General features: G+C 40.0%; 1 protein-coding gene across 21 annotated transcripts in view; it reads right to left on the reverse strand.

Moving 5' to 3' along the window:
* The window catches only part of AMBRA1 (autophagy and beclin 1 regulator 1), a 197,095-nt gene that overhangs the window by 41,306 nt on the left and 143,384 nt on the right, over positions 1 to 12,405 (reverse strand). For all 21 annotated transcript variants that reach the window (XM_036259716.1, XM_036259714.1, XM_036259703.1 and 18 more), the window contains one exon: positions 10,682 to 10,792. In XM_036259716.1, coding sequence (XP_036115609.1) covers positions 10,682 to 10,792 — 111 coding nt within the window. The remainder of the gene's footprint in view (positions 1 to 10,681; positions 10,793 to 12,405) is intronic.

Here is a 12,405-nt window from a genome sequence, read left to right on the forward strand (position 1 = left end):
TGGAGTGTCGCCCCTTACACCAAAAGGTTGCAGGTTCAATCCCTGGTCAGGGTGCATACAGGAGCAACCAATCGTTGTTTCTCTCTCTCTCTAAAAATCAATGAAAACATATCCTTGGTTGAAGATTAAAGAAAAACAGTATAATTCACAGTGATTCTAATGAGCTCCCTTTTTTCATGAAAACAGTTTAAAATTTATGCATCTGAGATCTTAGTCACAAACTTCTAAGCTCCTTACAGATAGTATGCAAACTGAAACAGGTGGCTAGAATCTTCAGCTCAACTCCAGAAATGACAAAACCATAACTAGACTTTATTCAGACCAGAAAACACAAGCCGCTAAGAGCTGACAGGAGCCTCAGGTAAAAGTGACTATCATTCTAGAGGATAATACCATAAAAAAAACACTGGCTGTCAACAGACATATGTGCCCTAAACTTCTAGAATGCAGGTTTTTCCCAAAGCCAAAACTCTAAGAAAAATAGGGCACTTATAAAAAGCAGAATTCTAGCACCACACACATAATTAATTTTATTTTTTATTGATTTTTTTTTTTTTTTTTAGGGACACAGAGATAGAAACATCGATGTGAGCCCAGTTGGTGTGGCTCAGTGGCTGAGCGTTGACCCATGCACCAAGAGGTTGCCGGTTCGATTCCTAGTCAGGACATATGCCCAGGTTATGGGTCAAATCCTCAGTGGGGGGCATGAAGGAGGCAGCCAATCGATGTTTTCTCCCATCGATGTTTCTCCGCCCCCCTGTTCCTCTCTAAAATCAATAAAGAAAACAAAAACAAAAAAAATTCGATGTGAGAGAGACATCGACTGGCTGCCTCCTGAACACCCCCTACTGGGGATCAAGCCCGAAACCCAGGCATGTACCCTGACAGAGAATTGAACTGGGACCTCTTAGTCCATGGGATGACCCTCAATTCACAGAGTCTCATCGGCTGGGCAAGCACCACACAATTTAAATGAGGGAAAAAGGTGATCCAAACTAAATAAGTCAACCTGGTTGCTCATGATGCTCTATGATCAACTCAGGTTTTACAAGAGCCATGATCAAAAGATGTAAGAAGGAACACAGGAGAATGATAGGAAGTTACAGCTGGAACGATCTGAGGTTTGTACAAAAAAATGTTAAAGGCCCTGGCCAATGTGGCTCAGCGGTTGGCCTGTGGACCAAAGAGCACGTACCTTGGTTGCAGTTTGGTCCCTGGTCTGGGTGCTATGGGAGGCAACCAATTGATAAATCTCTCTCACATCAACGTGCCCCCCCCACCCCCGTCTGAAAATAAATGGGAAAATATCCTAAGTGAGGATTTTAAAAAACAAACAAACATTAAAGGCATCCTAAGAGGCCTGTGAGCTACACTAGCAGCATATCCAATGCCTTTGTTCTTCTGAATATTTTTTCTCTCAAGGAAAACGATCTCCAACTGGGTAGAAACAGCATGCTTAAGAAAGATCAGAAGCCCATTACAGATGAGGCAACAAGTTAGGAAGGCAACTATCTTGTTTACATGAACATCTCTCTCCAGAGGTGAAAAACACAGTTCTCAGAGTACTGAAAAGAGAGACAGGTGTGACTTTAGAAGTAAGGTCACATTCCCTCAAAGAATCACAGTGCACTTTCCAAGAAAAAGACATGATAAAAAATAGCTAACACATGCTGACCATTTACTATAGTAAACAACAGGTACTGTTCAGAGTACTTGACATGTTATTAACTAATTTAATTCTCGTAACAATCCTATGAGGCTTGCACTATTATATTCCTCATTTTGTAGACAAGGAAACCAAGGTGTGGAGAGATTAAGTAACCAAGGACACATTGCTAGAAGGTGGCCGAGCAGGGATTTGAACCTGGACTGTTTAACTCAAGAGTTCATATGCTTAACCATCATAGGGCAGTTGACAAGGAAAGTTATCAAAGAACTAATTCTTCCTATGCTTATGAAAAACAGGAGAGACTTCCGGTCAACATGGCAGCGTAGGTAAACACGGTCTCGCATCTTCCCACAACCACATCAAAGTTACAACTAAACTACAGAACAACCATCATTCAAAACCGCCTGAAATCAAGCTGCATGGAAGCCCTACAACTACAAAATTAAAGCAGCAGCCACATCGAGACTGGTAGGAGGGGCATAGGCGGACGGGCTGGTCCTACACCCACGTGTGGCAGATAAAAATCAGGAGGACACCTCGGCTGGGAAGGTCCTCCCTGAGGACTGAGGGGGTCTGCGTCCCACACCAGGTGCCCTGCTCAGGGTTCCAGTGCCAGGAAGAGAAGTCCCCATAACTTTGGCTGGAAAAACCAGCGGAAACTGAGTCTCAGGGAAACTGATACGGCTGGAGCCCCAGGCAGCTCCTTAAAGAGCCTGTGCATGAACTTATCGGACTCACTCCCTCTAAGCTTGGAGGGGAGGCAGCTCGAGAGGCACCAGAGACATACAGGGAAGAACTGAGCTGTTTGGCACTGGAGTGAGGGCTGGAGAGGGAGTTTTCTCTGGGACAAACGTACTGTCAGAGGCCTTTGTTCCTTTGGTGAGCCCTTCCCTGGGGCGGCAGACAGCCGCCCGATCTGGGACTCCAGCAACCTGGCTCACACTGGTAACCCCACCCTGGTGATTCCCTGAGGTCCCGCCCCACCCAACATTCAGGCCCACCCAAGCTGTTGTCAGTTGCTTAACCATAGGATTGGCCTGTCTTGGATCCTGCTTCAGGTTTTCCTAAATTTTTCAAACAAGCAGCATCTGGTCTCAGCGAGCCCCATACCTCTCATTAAGTAATACACAAAAACAAACACAGAGAGGCAGCCAACATGAGGAGACAAAGAAACAGGTCCCAAATGAAAGAACAGAACAAAACCTCAAGAAAAGAACTAAACGAAATGAAGATAAGCAACCTAACAGATGCTGAGTTCAAAATACTGCTTATAAGGATGCTCAATGAACTTAGTGAGGGCCTCAAGAGCATAAAAAAAGACCAGTCAGAAATTATGGATGCACAGTCAGAACTGAAGGAGGCATTAACTGAAATAAAGAATAATTTACACAGATTCAATAGTAGAGTACATAAATCCAAGAAGCAAACCATCGATTTGGAATCTAAGGAAGCAAAAAACACCCAATCAGAACAGCAAAAAGAAAAATGAATCCAAATAAATAAGGATAGTGTAAGGAGCCTCTTTAAGAGTTCCAACTCTTGCATGACAACTTTAAGCGTGCCAACATTCACATCTTGGGGGTGCCAGAAGGAGAAGAGCAAGAACAAGAAATTGAAAACCTGTTTGAAACAATAATAGCAGAAAACTTTCCTAACTTGGTGAAGAAAACAGACATACAAGTCCAGGAAGCACAGAGTCCCAAACAAGATGAACCCCAAGAGGCCCACACCAAGACATCATCATCAAAATGCAAAAGGTTCAAGACAAAGAGAGAATCTTAAAAGCAGCAAGAGAAAGGCAGCTAGTTACCTACGAGGGAGTTCCCACAAGGCTGTTAGCTGATTTCTCAAAAGAAACTTGCAGGCCAGAAGGGTGTGGCAAGAAATATTCAGAGTGATGAAAAGTAAGAACCTACAACCAAGATTACTCTATCCTGCAAAGCTGTCATTTAGAATCGATGGCCATATAAAGAGTTTCCCAGACAAGAAAAAGTTAAAGGAGTTCATCACCACCAAACCGTTATTATATGAAATGATGAAGGGTCTTTTTGAAGAAAAAGATAAAATATACGAACAAACAAAATGGCAATGAATACATATCTATCGACAATGGAATCTACAAACAAAATGAAAAGGCAGAACAGAAACATTCTCACGGATACAGAGAACATTTTGTTGGTTGCCAGATGGGAGGGGGATTAGGGGAATGGGTGAAAAAGGTGAAGGGATTAAGAAGTACAAATTCATTGCTAGACTGACAAACCTCAAAGGGAAAGGGGTTGGGGGATGGGAAGAAATAAACCAAAGAACTTACATGCATAACCAATGGACACAGACAACAGTGTGGGAAAAGGTGGGAAGGGGGCGGGAGTGGGAAGGAGGGGGTCAATGGGGAAAAATGAGGAACATCTGTAATACATTCAACAATAAAGATTAAAAAAAAAATCACAGACACATAAAAATCTCCCCTAATTAAAATGAACATTTAGTTGCAATAAGAAAAAAGAAAAACAGGAGAAAACAAGCATCAAGCCCAAACCTTTGTATAAAAAGTACAACTAATTCCACTACTATTTACACTGTTTCAGACAAAGAAAAAGAAAACCTCAAATTATAACACAAGCATAACAGTGATACCAAAATCCATAGATTTTAGGCCTGGCTCATGTGGCTCAGAGGTTGAACATCGATCCATGCACCAAGAAGTTGTCAGTCCCATTCCCAGTCAGGGCACATGCCCAGGTCATGGGCCCAACCCCCAGTGTGGGGCATGCAGGAGGCAGGCAATCAATGTTCTCTCTCATTGATGTTTCTCTCTCTCTCTCCCTCTCCCTTCCCCTCTCTCTAAAATCAATAAAGGGGGAAAAAAACCCACAGATTTTAGAAACAAGAAAGGACAGATTCATCTCACAAATTGCAATGAAATAAGCTCTAATTATTAGCAAGCTACATGAAAGAAATTTAACATTAAAGAATATACCATGAACCAGGTGGGGTTTATTCAAGAAATGTAAGGATGGGTTCAATAGTACAGAATCTATTAACATAATGATCATATTAAATCAAAGGAGAGCCCTGGTCCATTTGGCTCAGTGGTTACAGCGTTGGCCAGCAAACCAAAGAGTCGTGGGTTCAATTCCAGTCAAGGGCATGTACCTCGGTTTCGGTTCAATCCCTGGCCCTGGTTGGGGTCATGCGGGATACTACCAATCAATTGATGCCCCCCCACCCCCATTCTATCTGAAAATCAATGGGAAAATATCCTTGGGTAAGGATTTAAAAAATCAATCAATCAAAGGAGAGAAAAAAATGTGCTGGCCAGTGTAGCTAAATGGTTAGAGTGCTGCCCTGTGCACCAAAGGGTCACAGGTTTGATTCCTGGTCAGGGGCACTCACCTGGGTTGCAGGTCCAATACCGGCCTCTAGTCAGGGCAGGTGAGGGAGGCAACCAATTGATGTGTCTCTCTCACATCAATGTGTGTGTGTGTGTGTGTGTCTCTCTCTCTCTCTTTCTCTCTCCTCCCTTTCTTCCCCCTCCCTTCCACTCTCTCTAAAAATCGATGCAAAAAATATCCTTGGGTGAGGATTAACAAAAAACAAACACACTCTCTCTCAGTAAAATAGGAATAGATGACTTCCTTAATATAATAAACTATTTCTAGTTTAACCCAAAGCCAGCAATATGCTTACTGAGAAAAAGTTGGATGTTTTCCCGTTAAAGTCAGGAAGAATATGAGGATGTCTGCTATTATTTAACATTGTTCTGATGATAGCAGCCAATGAATGCATTTAGGCAAGACAAAGAAATCACAGGAGTAAAACTTGGAATGGAGGAGGTAAAATTACTATTTATAGATAACATATCTAGAAAACCCATGAAACTTAGTTTGTAACAACCAGCAAACAAATTCAGTAAGATAGTAGGATTTCAAAACTAAGCTTATAACAATACATTTAAGAAATGTATAGGATAAAAAAAAAATGTATAGGATAAAATGAAACATTTTTTTTTATTCCTCACCTGGGGATATTTTTCTACTTATTATCAGATAAGAGTGGGAGGGTGGGAGACAGAGAGACAAACAAGGATGTGATATAGCCACATTGACTGGTTGCCTCCTGCACGACCCGACCAGGGACGGGGACAAACAGCAACTGAGGTACATGCCCTTGACTGGAATCGAACCCGCGACTCATTGGTCCGCGGGCCGACACTCTAATTGCTGAGCCAAACCAGCCAGGGCTCAAATGAAACTTTTAACATTCCTAAGAATACAAGAGAAACCTGAATAAATTAAAAATCATATTATGTTCTTACACTGGAAGATATAAAGATATTAAATCTCATCAATTTACAAAGTTAATGCAATCACAACAATTATACTAACAGGATTTTTTTCAGGGGGAAAAACATAGTAGTTTTAAAGTCCACACAGAAAAACAAAAATGCTTGAGCAGGCAGGAAAATATAGATTAAAAAAATAACAAGAGGAGCAAATTCCACCAGATTCTAAAACATAAAGCCTCAAAAGTTTAAACCCATGTTGGTACTCTCACATGAATAGTCAGAACACTAGGACAAAACAGCCTAGAAACACAGCTCAATACACACAAAATTAATAGGATGAAAGTGACATCCCAAATCAGTGGAGACAAATGGATTATTCTATGTCTGGGACAAATGACTAGCATATGAGGGAAAAGTCAAATCATATTCTGCTTCTTTGGGACTAGGTTAAATTCAGTGAATCAAAGACTTAAAGGTAAAAAATGAAAATATGAAATTAGTACCTGATCTTCCTAGTGATGACACAAAATCTAAGAACCATAAAAGGAAAGTTAGATAATTTTCACTACTTAAAATAAGTTCTATGAGAAAAACAACTTTCAGCAAAGTCAAAATACAAATGACAACTAGGGCATGGCCGGTGTGGCTCTCAGTGGTTGAGTGTCGACCAATGCACTAAGAGGTCACCAGTTTAATTCCTGGTCAGGGCACATGCCCAGGTTGTGGGCCCAATCCCCAGTGAGGGGCATGCAGGAGGAGGCCAATCGATGTTCTCTCTACTCGATGTTTCTATCTCTCTTCCCCTTCCTCTCTCTCTAAAATCAATCAAGAAAAAAATATATAAATGACAATTAGGAAATTCCTATTGTAAGTTAATTTTCTCATTTATAAGGCGCTCCTGTAAAACTGATAAGGAAAAGACTAGCAACACAAAAGAAAAACAGGTAAAGAAAGCACATGAGCAGGCCAAGAAAAGGCTACATGTATGACGCAGTGTATGAAGAAGCACACAACCGGGTTTATAATATGAGAAATACAATTTAAAATACTTACATACTACTTTTTTTACCTATCAGATTTTCAGATATCCAAAAATATGCTAACACATTCTACAAGTAAAAGTTTAGGAAAAGAGGCCTTGTCATAAACTGTGGATGGGAGTATAAACTGGCATCACCCACTCAGAGGGTGATTTAGCAATATCTACCAAAAGCACATATATACATTCTCTTCCTCCCTACAATTCCATTTTTGGGAACTTATCCTATAGATATACTTGCACATGTGCACACGTTGCAGACGTGCATCACAGTCTGTATAGCAAAAGACTGAAAACAACTTAGAAGTCCCTCATCAGAAGACTGGTTTAAAATGACAGTACCTTTGGACAATGGAATACTAGGCAGCTATTCATTTTTTTTTTTTCTTTATTCATCTTAGAGAGAGAGAGAGAGAGGGAGAGAGAGATAGAAACATTGATGAGACAGAACACTGACTGGCTGCCTCCTGCATGCCCCACACTGGGGATCGGGCCCACAACCTGGGCATGTGCCCTGACCGGGAATCGAACCAGCGACCTCTGGTGCATGAGTCAACGTTCAACCACTGGGCCACATTTGGCTGGGCTAGGCAGCTATTTGAAAAGAATGAGTAAATTCTTTATACACTGATATGGAAAGAGCAAGATATATTGTAAACTAAAGAAGGCAAAGTGCAGAAAGAAGCATGTATAACATCCTGCCATTCGGGTTAAAGGTGGAAAAATATACATTTGCAATTTGCTTGTACATATATACAATATTCTTGAAAAGACAGACAAGAACCTGCTAACTGTAGCTGCCTAGGGGTCGAAGTGGTGAGTAGCTGGGAGCAGGGCTGGGAAACTTTTCACTGTATATCCTTTTCTATTTTTAAAATATTTGAATGGTGAATGTATTTCAAATTATAATATTTCAGATTATTATAAAAGAAACAAAGTAAACAAAATAAAGCAACAACATAACTGAAAATAAAATATGGCAAACAATTACTGGGCCAGAAATATAAGGAGAACAAGCAAACTTGGTATTTAATAAGGGAAAAGGTGGATTACAATTGATTCCCAGTGGAATGAAAGAACAGATTATTAAACATGCAGCTTATACTTAGAAAGAAAGAAATCATTGCTACTGAGGTTTCACTAACAACAGGACTTGAAAAATTAACCTCATTTTCCTTGTCTGATAAGGATACCAAGAGTGGCATATCAGGAAATGCCATGGACAAAGATTATCTTGATTATTTTAAGGCATCTGGCAATACCTTGTAGATCAGATAGAAAAATATGGACTTTGGATGAAAGCACCTAGCCCAGGCTTCTAATGCATGAAACCAAAATCAACACAGAAGTCCACAGTGTCTGACCACAAGGCTTGATACAATGTCTTAACTGATTCACCATTTTTCTAGCAATCCTGAAGAAGACAAAAAAAGCATCAGGTTATTAGACAATGTAAGATTGAGAGAGACAAACTGACTCAAAGTTCAAATAGATGTTGAGAAGCAAGAACTAGGAACTGCAACTGACACTATTAAGAGAAAATTTAATAAAAACAAATACAAACCTGCTTTTGTTTTCAAAAGATTCAAATAGTATAAGTAACTATAAAATGGTAGAGTCCTGGTTTATTAGCAATTTCCAAAGAATTTTAAGTTACTGCAAACTCGGTAGTGGCTTCAAAAAAAAGCCGAAATCTTAGGCTGAACCAACAGTCTAAAGCACTACCATATTATGCACTGGACAGCTCTCACCTAGAGCTTTTTTACTCTGTTCTGGACCCCCAAAACTAAAAGGAATGAAGAACAGAATTTACAAGGATTTGGAAACCAGACCAGGAAAAGAAAATGTCTGGTCTGAAAAAAAATCTTCAAATAGCTGGAGGACTGTCACTTAGAAGAGGCAACATCAGATTTATTCTATGGAGATTCAGAGGCAGAACTAGGACCAATAGGAAGAAGTGATGACCTGGTACAAGAAATTGTGACTTGGTATCAGATAGAAGATTTTAACAGAAATTTAGCAGTGACTGATTAGGCCATTCATCCCAGTGTAACCAATCATCAGAGGTATTCACATAGATGAATGGGAGAAGATATTCACTAGTGATACATCCAATGAGGGGTTAATTTCCAACATTTATACAGAACTCATATAACTCAACAGCAAAATATATGTATCAATTAATTCAATTAAAAAACAGGCAGAGGACTTGAATAGACATTCTCCAAAGAGGACATACAGATGGCCAATAGACACATGAAAAGATGCTCAACATCACTAATTATCAGAGAGATGCAAAGTAAAACCACCATAAGATATCACCTCACACCTATCAGAACGGCTATTATCAATAAATCAGCAAACAGGTGCTGGCGAGGATGTGAAGAAAAGAGAACCCTTGTGCACTGTTGAATGCAGATTAGTACAGCCACTATGGAAAACAGTATAGAGGTTCCTCAAAAAATTAAAAATGAAACTGCCTTATGACCCAGTGATTCCACTTCTGGGTGTATATCCAAATACAAAACATTAATTTGAAAGAATGTACACATCACTATGCTTTTTGCAGCATTATATACAATCATCAAGATATGGAAGCAACACAAGTGCTCATTTATAGATGAGTGGATAAAGAAGCTGTGGTAGAATGGAATATTATTCGGCCATAAAAAAAAGAATGAAGTCTTACTATTTGTGACAGCATGGATAGACCTAAAGGGTATTATGCTAAATGAAATAAATCAGACAGAGAAAGACAAATACCATATGATTTCACTTATATGTGGAATCTAAAGAGCAACATAAATGAACAAACAAAATAGAAACAGATACAGAAACAGACTGATGGTTGCCAGAGGGGAGAGGTGTTGGGGGGCTGGGTGAAAAAGGTGAAGGAATTAACTATAAGTTGGTAGTTACAAAATAGTCATGGGGATATAAAGTACAACATATGAAATAGTCAATAATATTGTAATAACTATGTAGTACAGGTGGGTACTTAAAATAACAGGGGGACCACTTTGTAAAGTATATGACTATCTAACCACTATGTTGTACACCTGAAACGAATACAGACTAATACTGAATGTAAAAAAGAAGTATTCAAGTAGAGGCAGAACTGCTACCTCTCAGGAATGTGTCAGAGAGTCCTTCATTACACAGAAAGTGAAATGAGATGTCTGAAACGTCACGGTTCTAACTGAACAACTGGGACATGAAACTGCAGATTTCCATAGAGGCTGGGAAACTGGACTGTCAGACATATTTGTAAACGTATAAACATATCAATCATGACAATCAGCTGCATTCCATTTAGATGTGAATTAATAAATGAGTTTAACATCATTACAGTCTTTCCTCAAGGGTCACAAGGTCAGTTCTCAGTTCCTACACTCCTGTCTCTTTCTCTCCATTTCACCTTAACTTTCAGGCTTAGAACAATGAGCTACTCGTCAGTAAATTTCTTAGGGCACAGATATCTTCATTTCTGTGTCCACTTTAGCATTGTCCCTAGTACTGTACCTAGCACCGTTCGCTGCTCTATACATGTTAAATGAGAGTTGCAGAAATGGCATATGGCAATCAGATTCTCAACAAGATGATGAGAAGTCCAGTGCTACATGGGTTTCTGAGTTCTGGCTCACCAGTAAGAGATACTCCTTCCACCAGTACCCCAAATTCTTACCATTACTGATTTCTGGGAGGTCAAATTTAGTGAAGTCCCACCACTGGAGCCGGTAGGTAGTATTGGCAATGTTACTGGCCACAGCAGACTGTCCATCACCAATCACTGCCCCTGGTGAAAGAGAAGACAAAGAGAGCCCATTATAGTATTTATCTACATGTTTCCACTGCGATTAATCAATACTGGGATTAGTAGAAGAGAGGAAAAAGGAAGAACCATACTAGGGCTGAGAAGGTGAGAAGGCTGGTGGGTCCCATCTGTCAAGTCCCTATCTCAAAGAGAAACCAGACATGTTTCTCAAGAACAATTCTACGTGGAAATATAATCCCATTCATCAGCCCCCTTCCATTAAAATTTTTTTGATTTTTGTGAGAGACAGGAAGGGAGAGGGAGAGAGAAAAAAACATTGATGTGAGAGAAACATCAATCGGTTGCCTCCCAAAAGCACCCTGACCGGGGATCGAACCTGCAAACTGGGCGTGGTACCTTACCGGGAATGGAAACTTTCGGTGCACAGGACAATGTTCAACCAACTGAGAGCACACCAGCCAGAGAAGCCCTCTCCCATTATTAATTACTATTTACTTAGTGCCAACCATGTTGCAGATACTGTATATATCCTGTCCAGTAAGCTCACAATCTAGAGGCAAATGAATATTCATAAAAATGTAAGAAATAGCCCTGGCCGGTTTGGCTCAGCAGCTGGAGCATTGGCCCATGGACCAAAGAGTCTCAGGTTGGTTCCAGTCAAGGTTGAGGTTTGATTCCCAGCCCTAAATGGGGTCGTGTGGGAGGCAACCAATCAATGTGTCTCTCTCACATTGATGTTTCTTCCCACCCATTCTCCCTCTAAAAATCAATGGAAAAGTATTCTTGGGTGAGGATTTAAAAAAAAAAAAATGTAAGAAACAAAAAATGAGAGGACACCACTACCACAGAAAAATGTTTTGATTCCTGGTTGTCTTTGTAATAAGCAACGCACTTTGGGAGAAAGCACCTCCTCCTTAATATATGACCTTCTTCCTAATAAAACATCTCAAAAGGAGGCTTCCACCAGGGAACGGGTAGCCACCATACAGCTAGCTGACTGGATACAGACAATAAAAAACAAATGAGGTGATATTTGTTCATTTCTCCTGGACCCCTGTCATGTAATGGCAGGAATTTAAAATCCTAGTTTTTCAGCATCAAAATATTTTTATTAAGACAATATTTTATAACCCCCACCCCCACTTCACCCGAGGAGAACTTCCTTGAATCCGATTCACTTGTAACATCTCTCAGTTTAACTTTCCCTAAGATACACACTTCTGTATGACATTTTTTCCTTGGTAACCAATTAAATAAAAAATGGATTTTTTTAACAGGGTGACACTTTAATTTGCAGTTGTATTTCATTTACATGAACATGTCATTTCTTCCTCCTCCTTCCAAGGTGCATTTCATACACAACCACCCTTCTGATTAGACAGAGCCAAACCCTCTTGGGAGAACATTCTTGTACGCTAGACAACCTAAATGCTATTCTCTGCTGCAAATCAACTCCTACTTTAAGAAACTGACCTTGTTAGTACTTACTAATCTCAGGATGGTGGACAATTTTATGCCTACATTCTGCATTATCACTGAAAAAGGGTCTTGTCATCTGTTTGTTGTGTGTTTCTTTTTTTTTTAAATTTATTTTTTATCCTCACCCGAGGACATTTTTGCATTTATCTTCAGAT

The sequence above is a fragment of the Molossus molossus genome, unplaced genomic scaffold (genome assembly GCF_014108415.1).
Source record: "Molossus molossus isolate mMolMol1 unplaced genomic scaffold, mMolMol1.p scaffold_m16_p_13, whole genome shotgun sequence".
Lineage (NCBI taxonomy): Eukaryota > Metazoa > Chordata > Mammalia > Chiroptera > Molossidae > Molossus > Molossus molossus.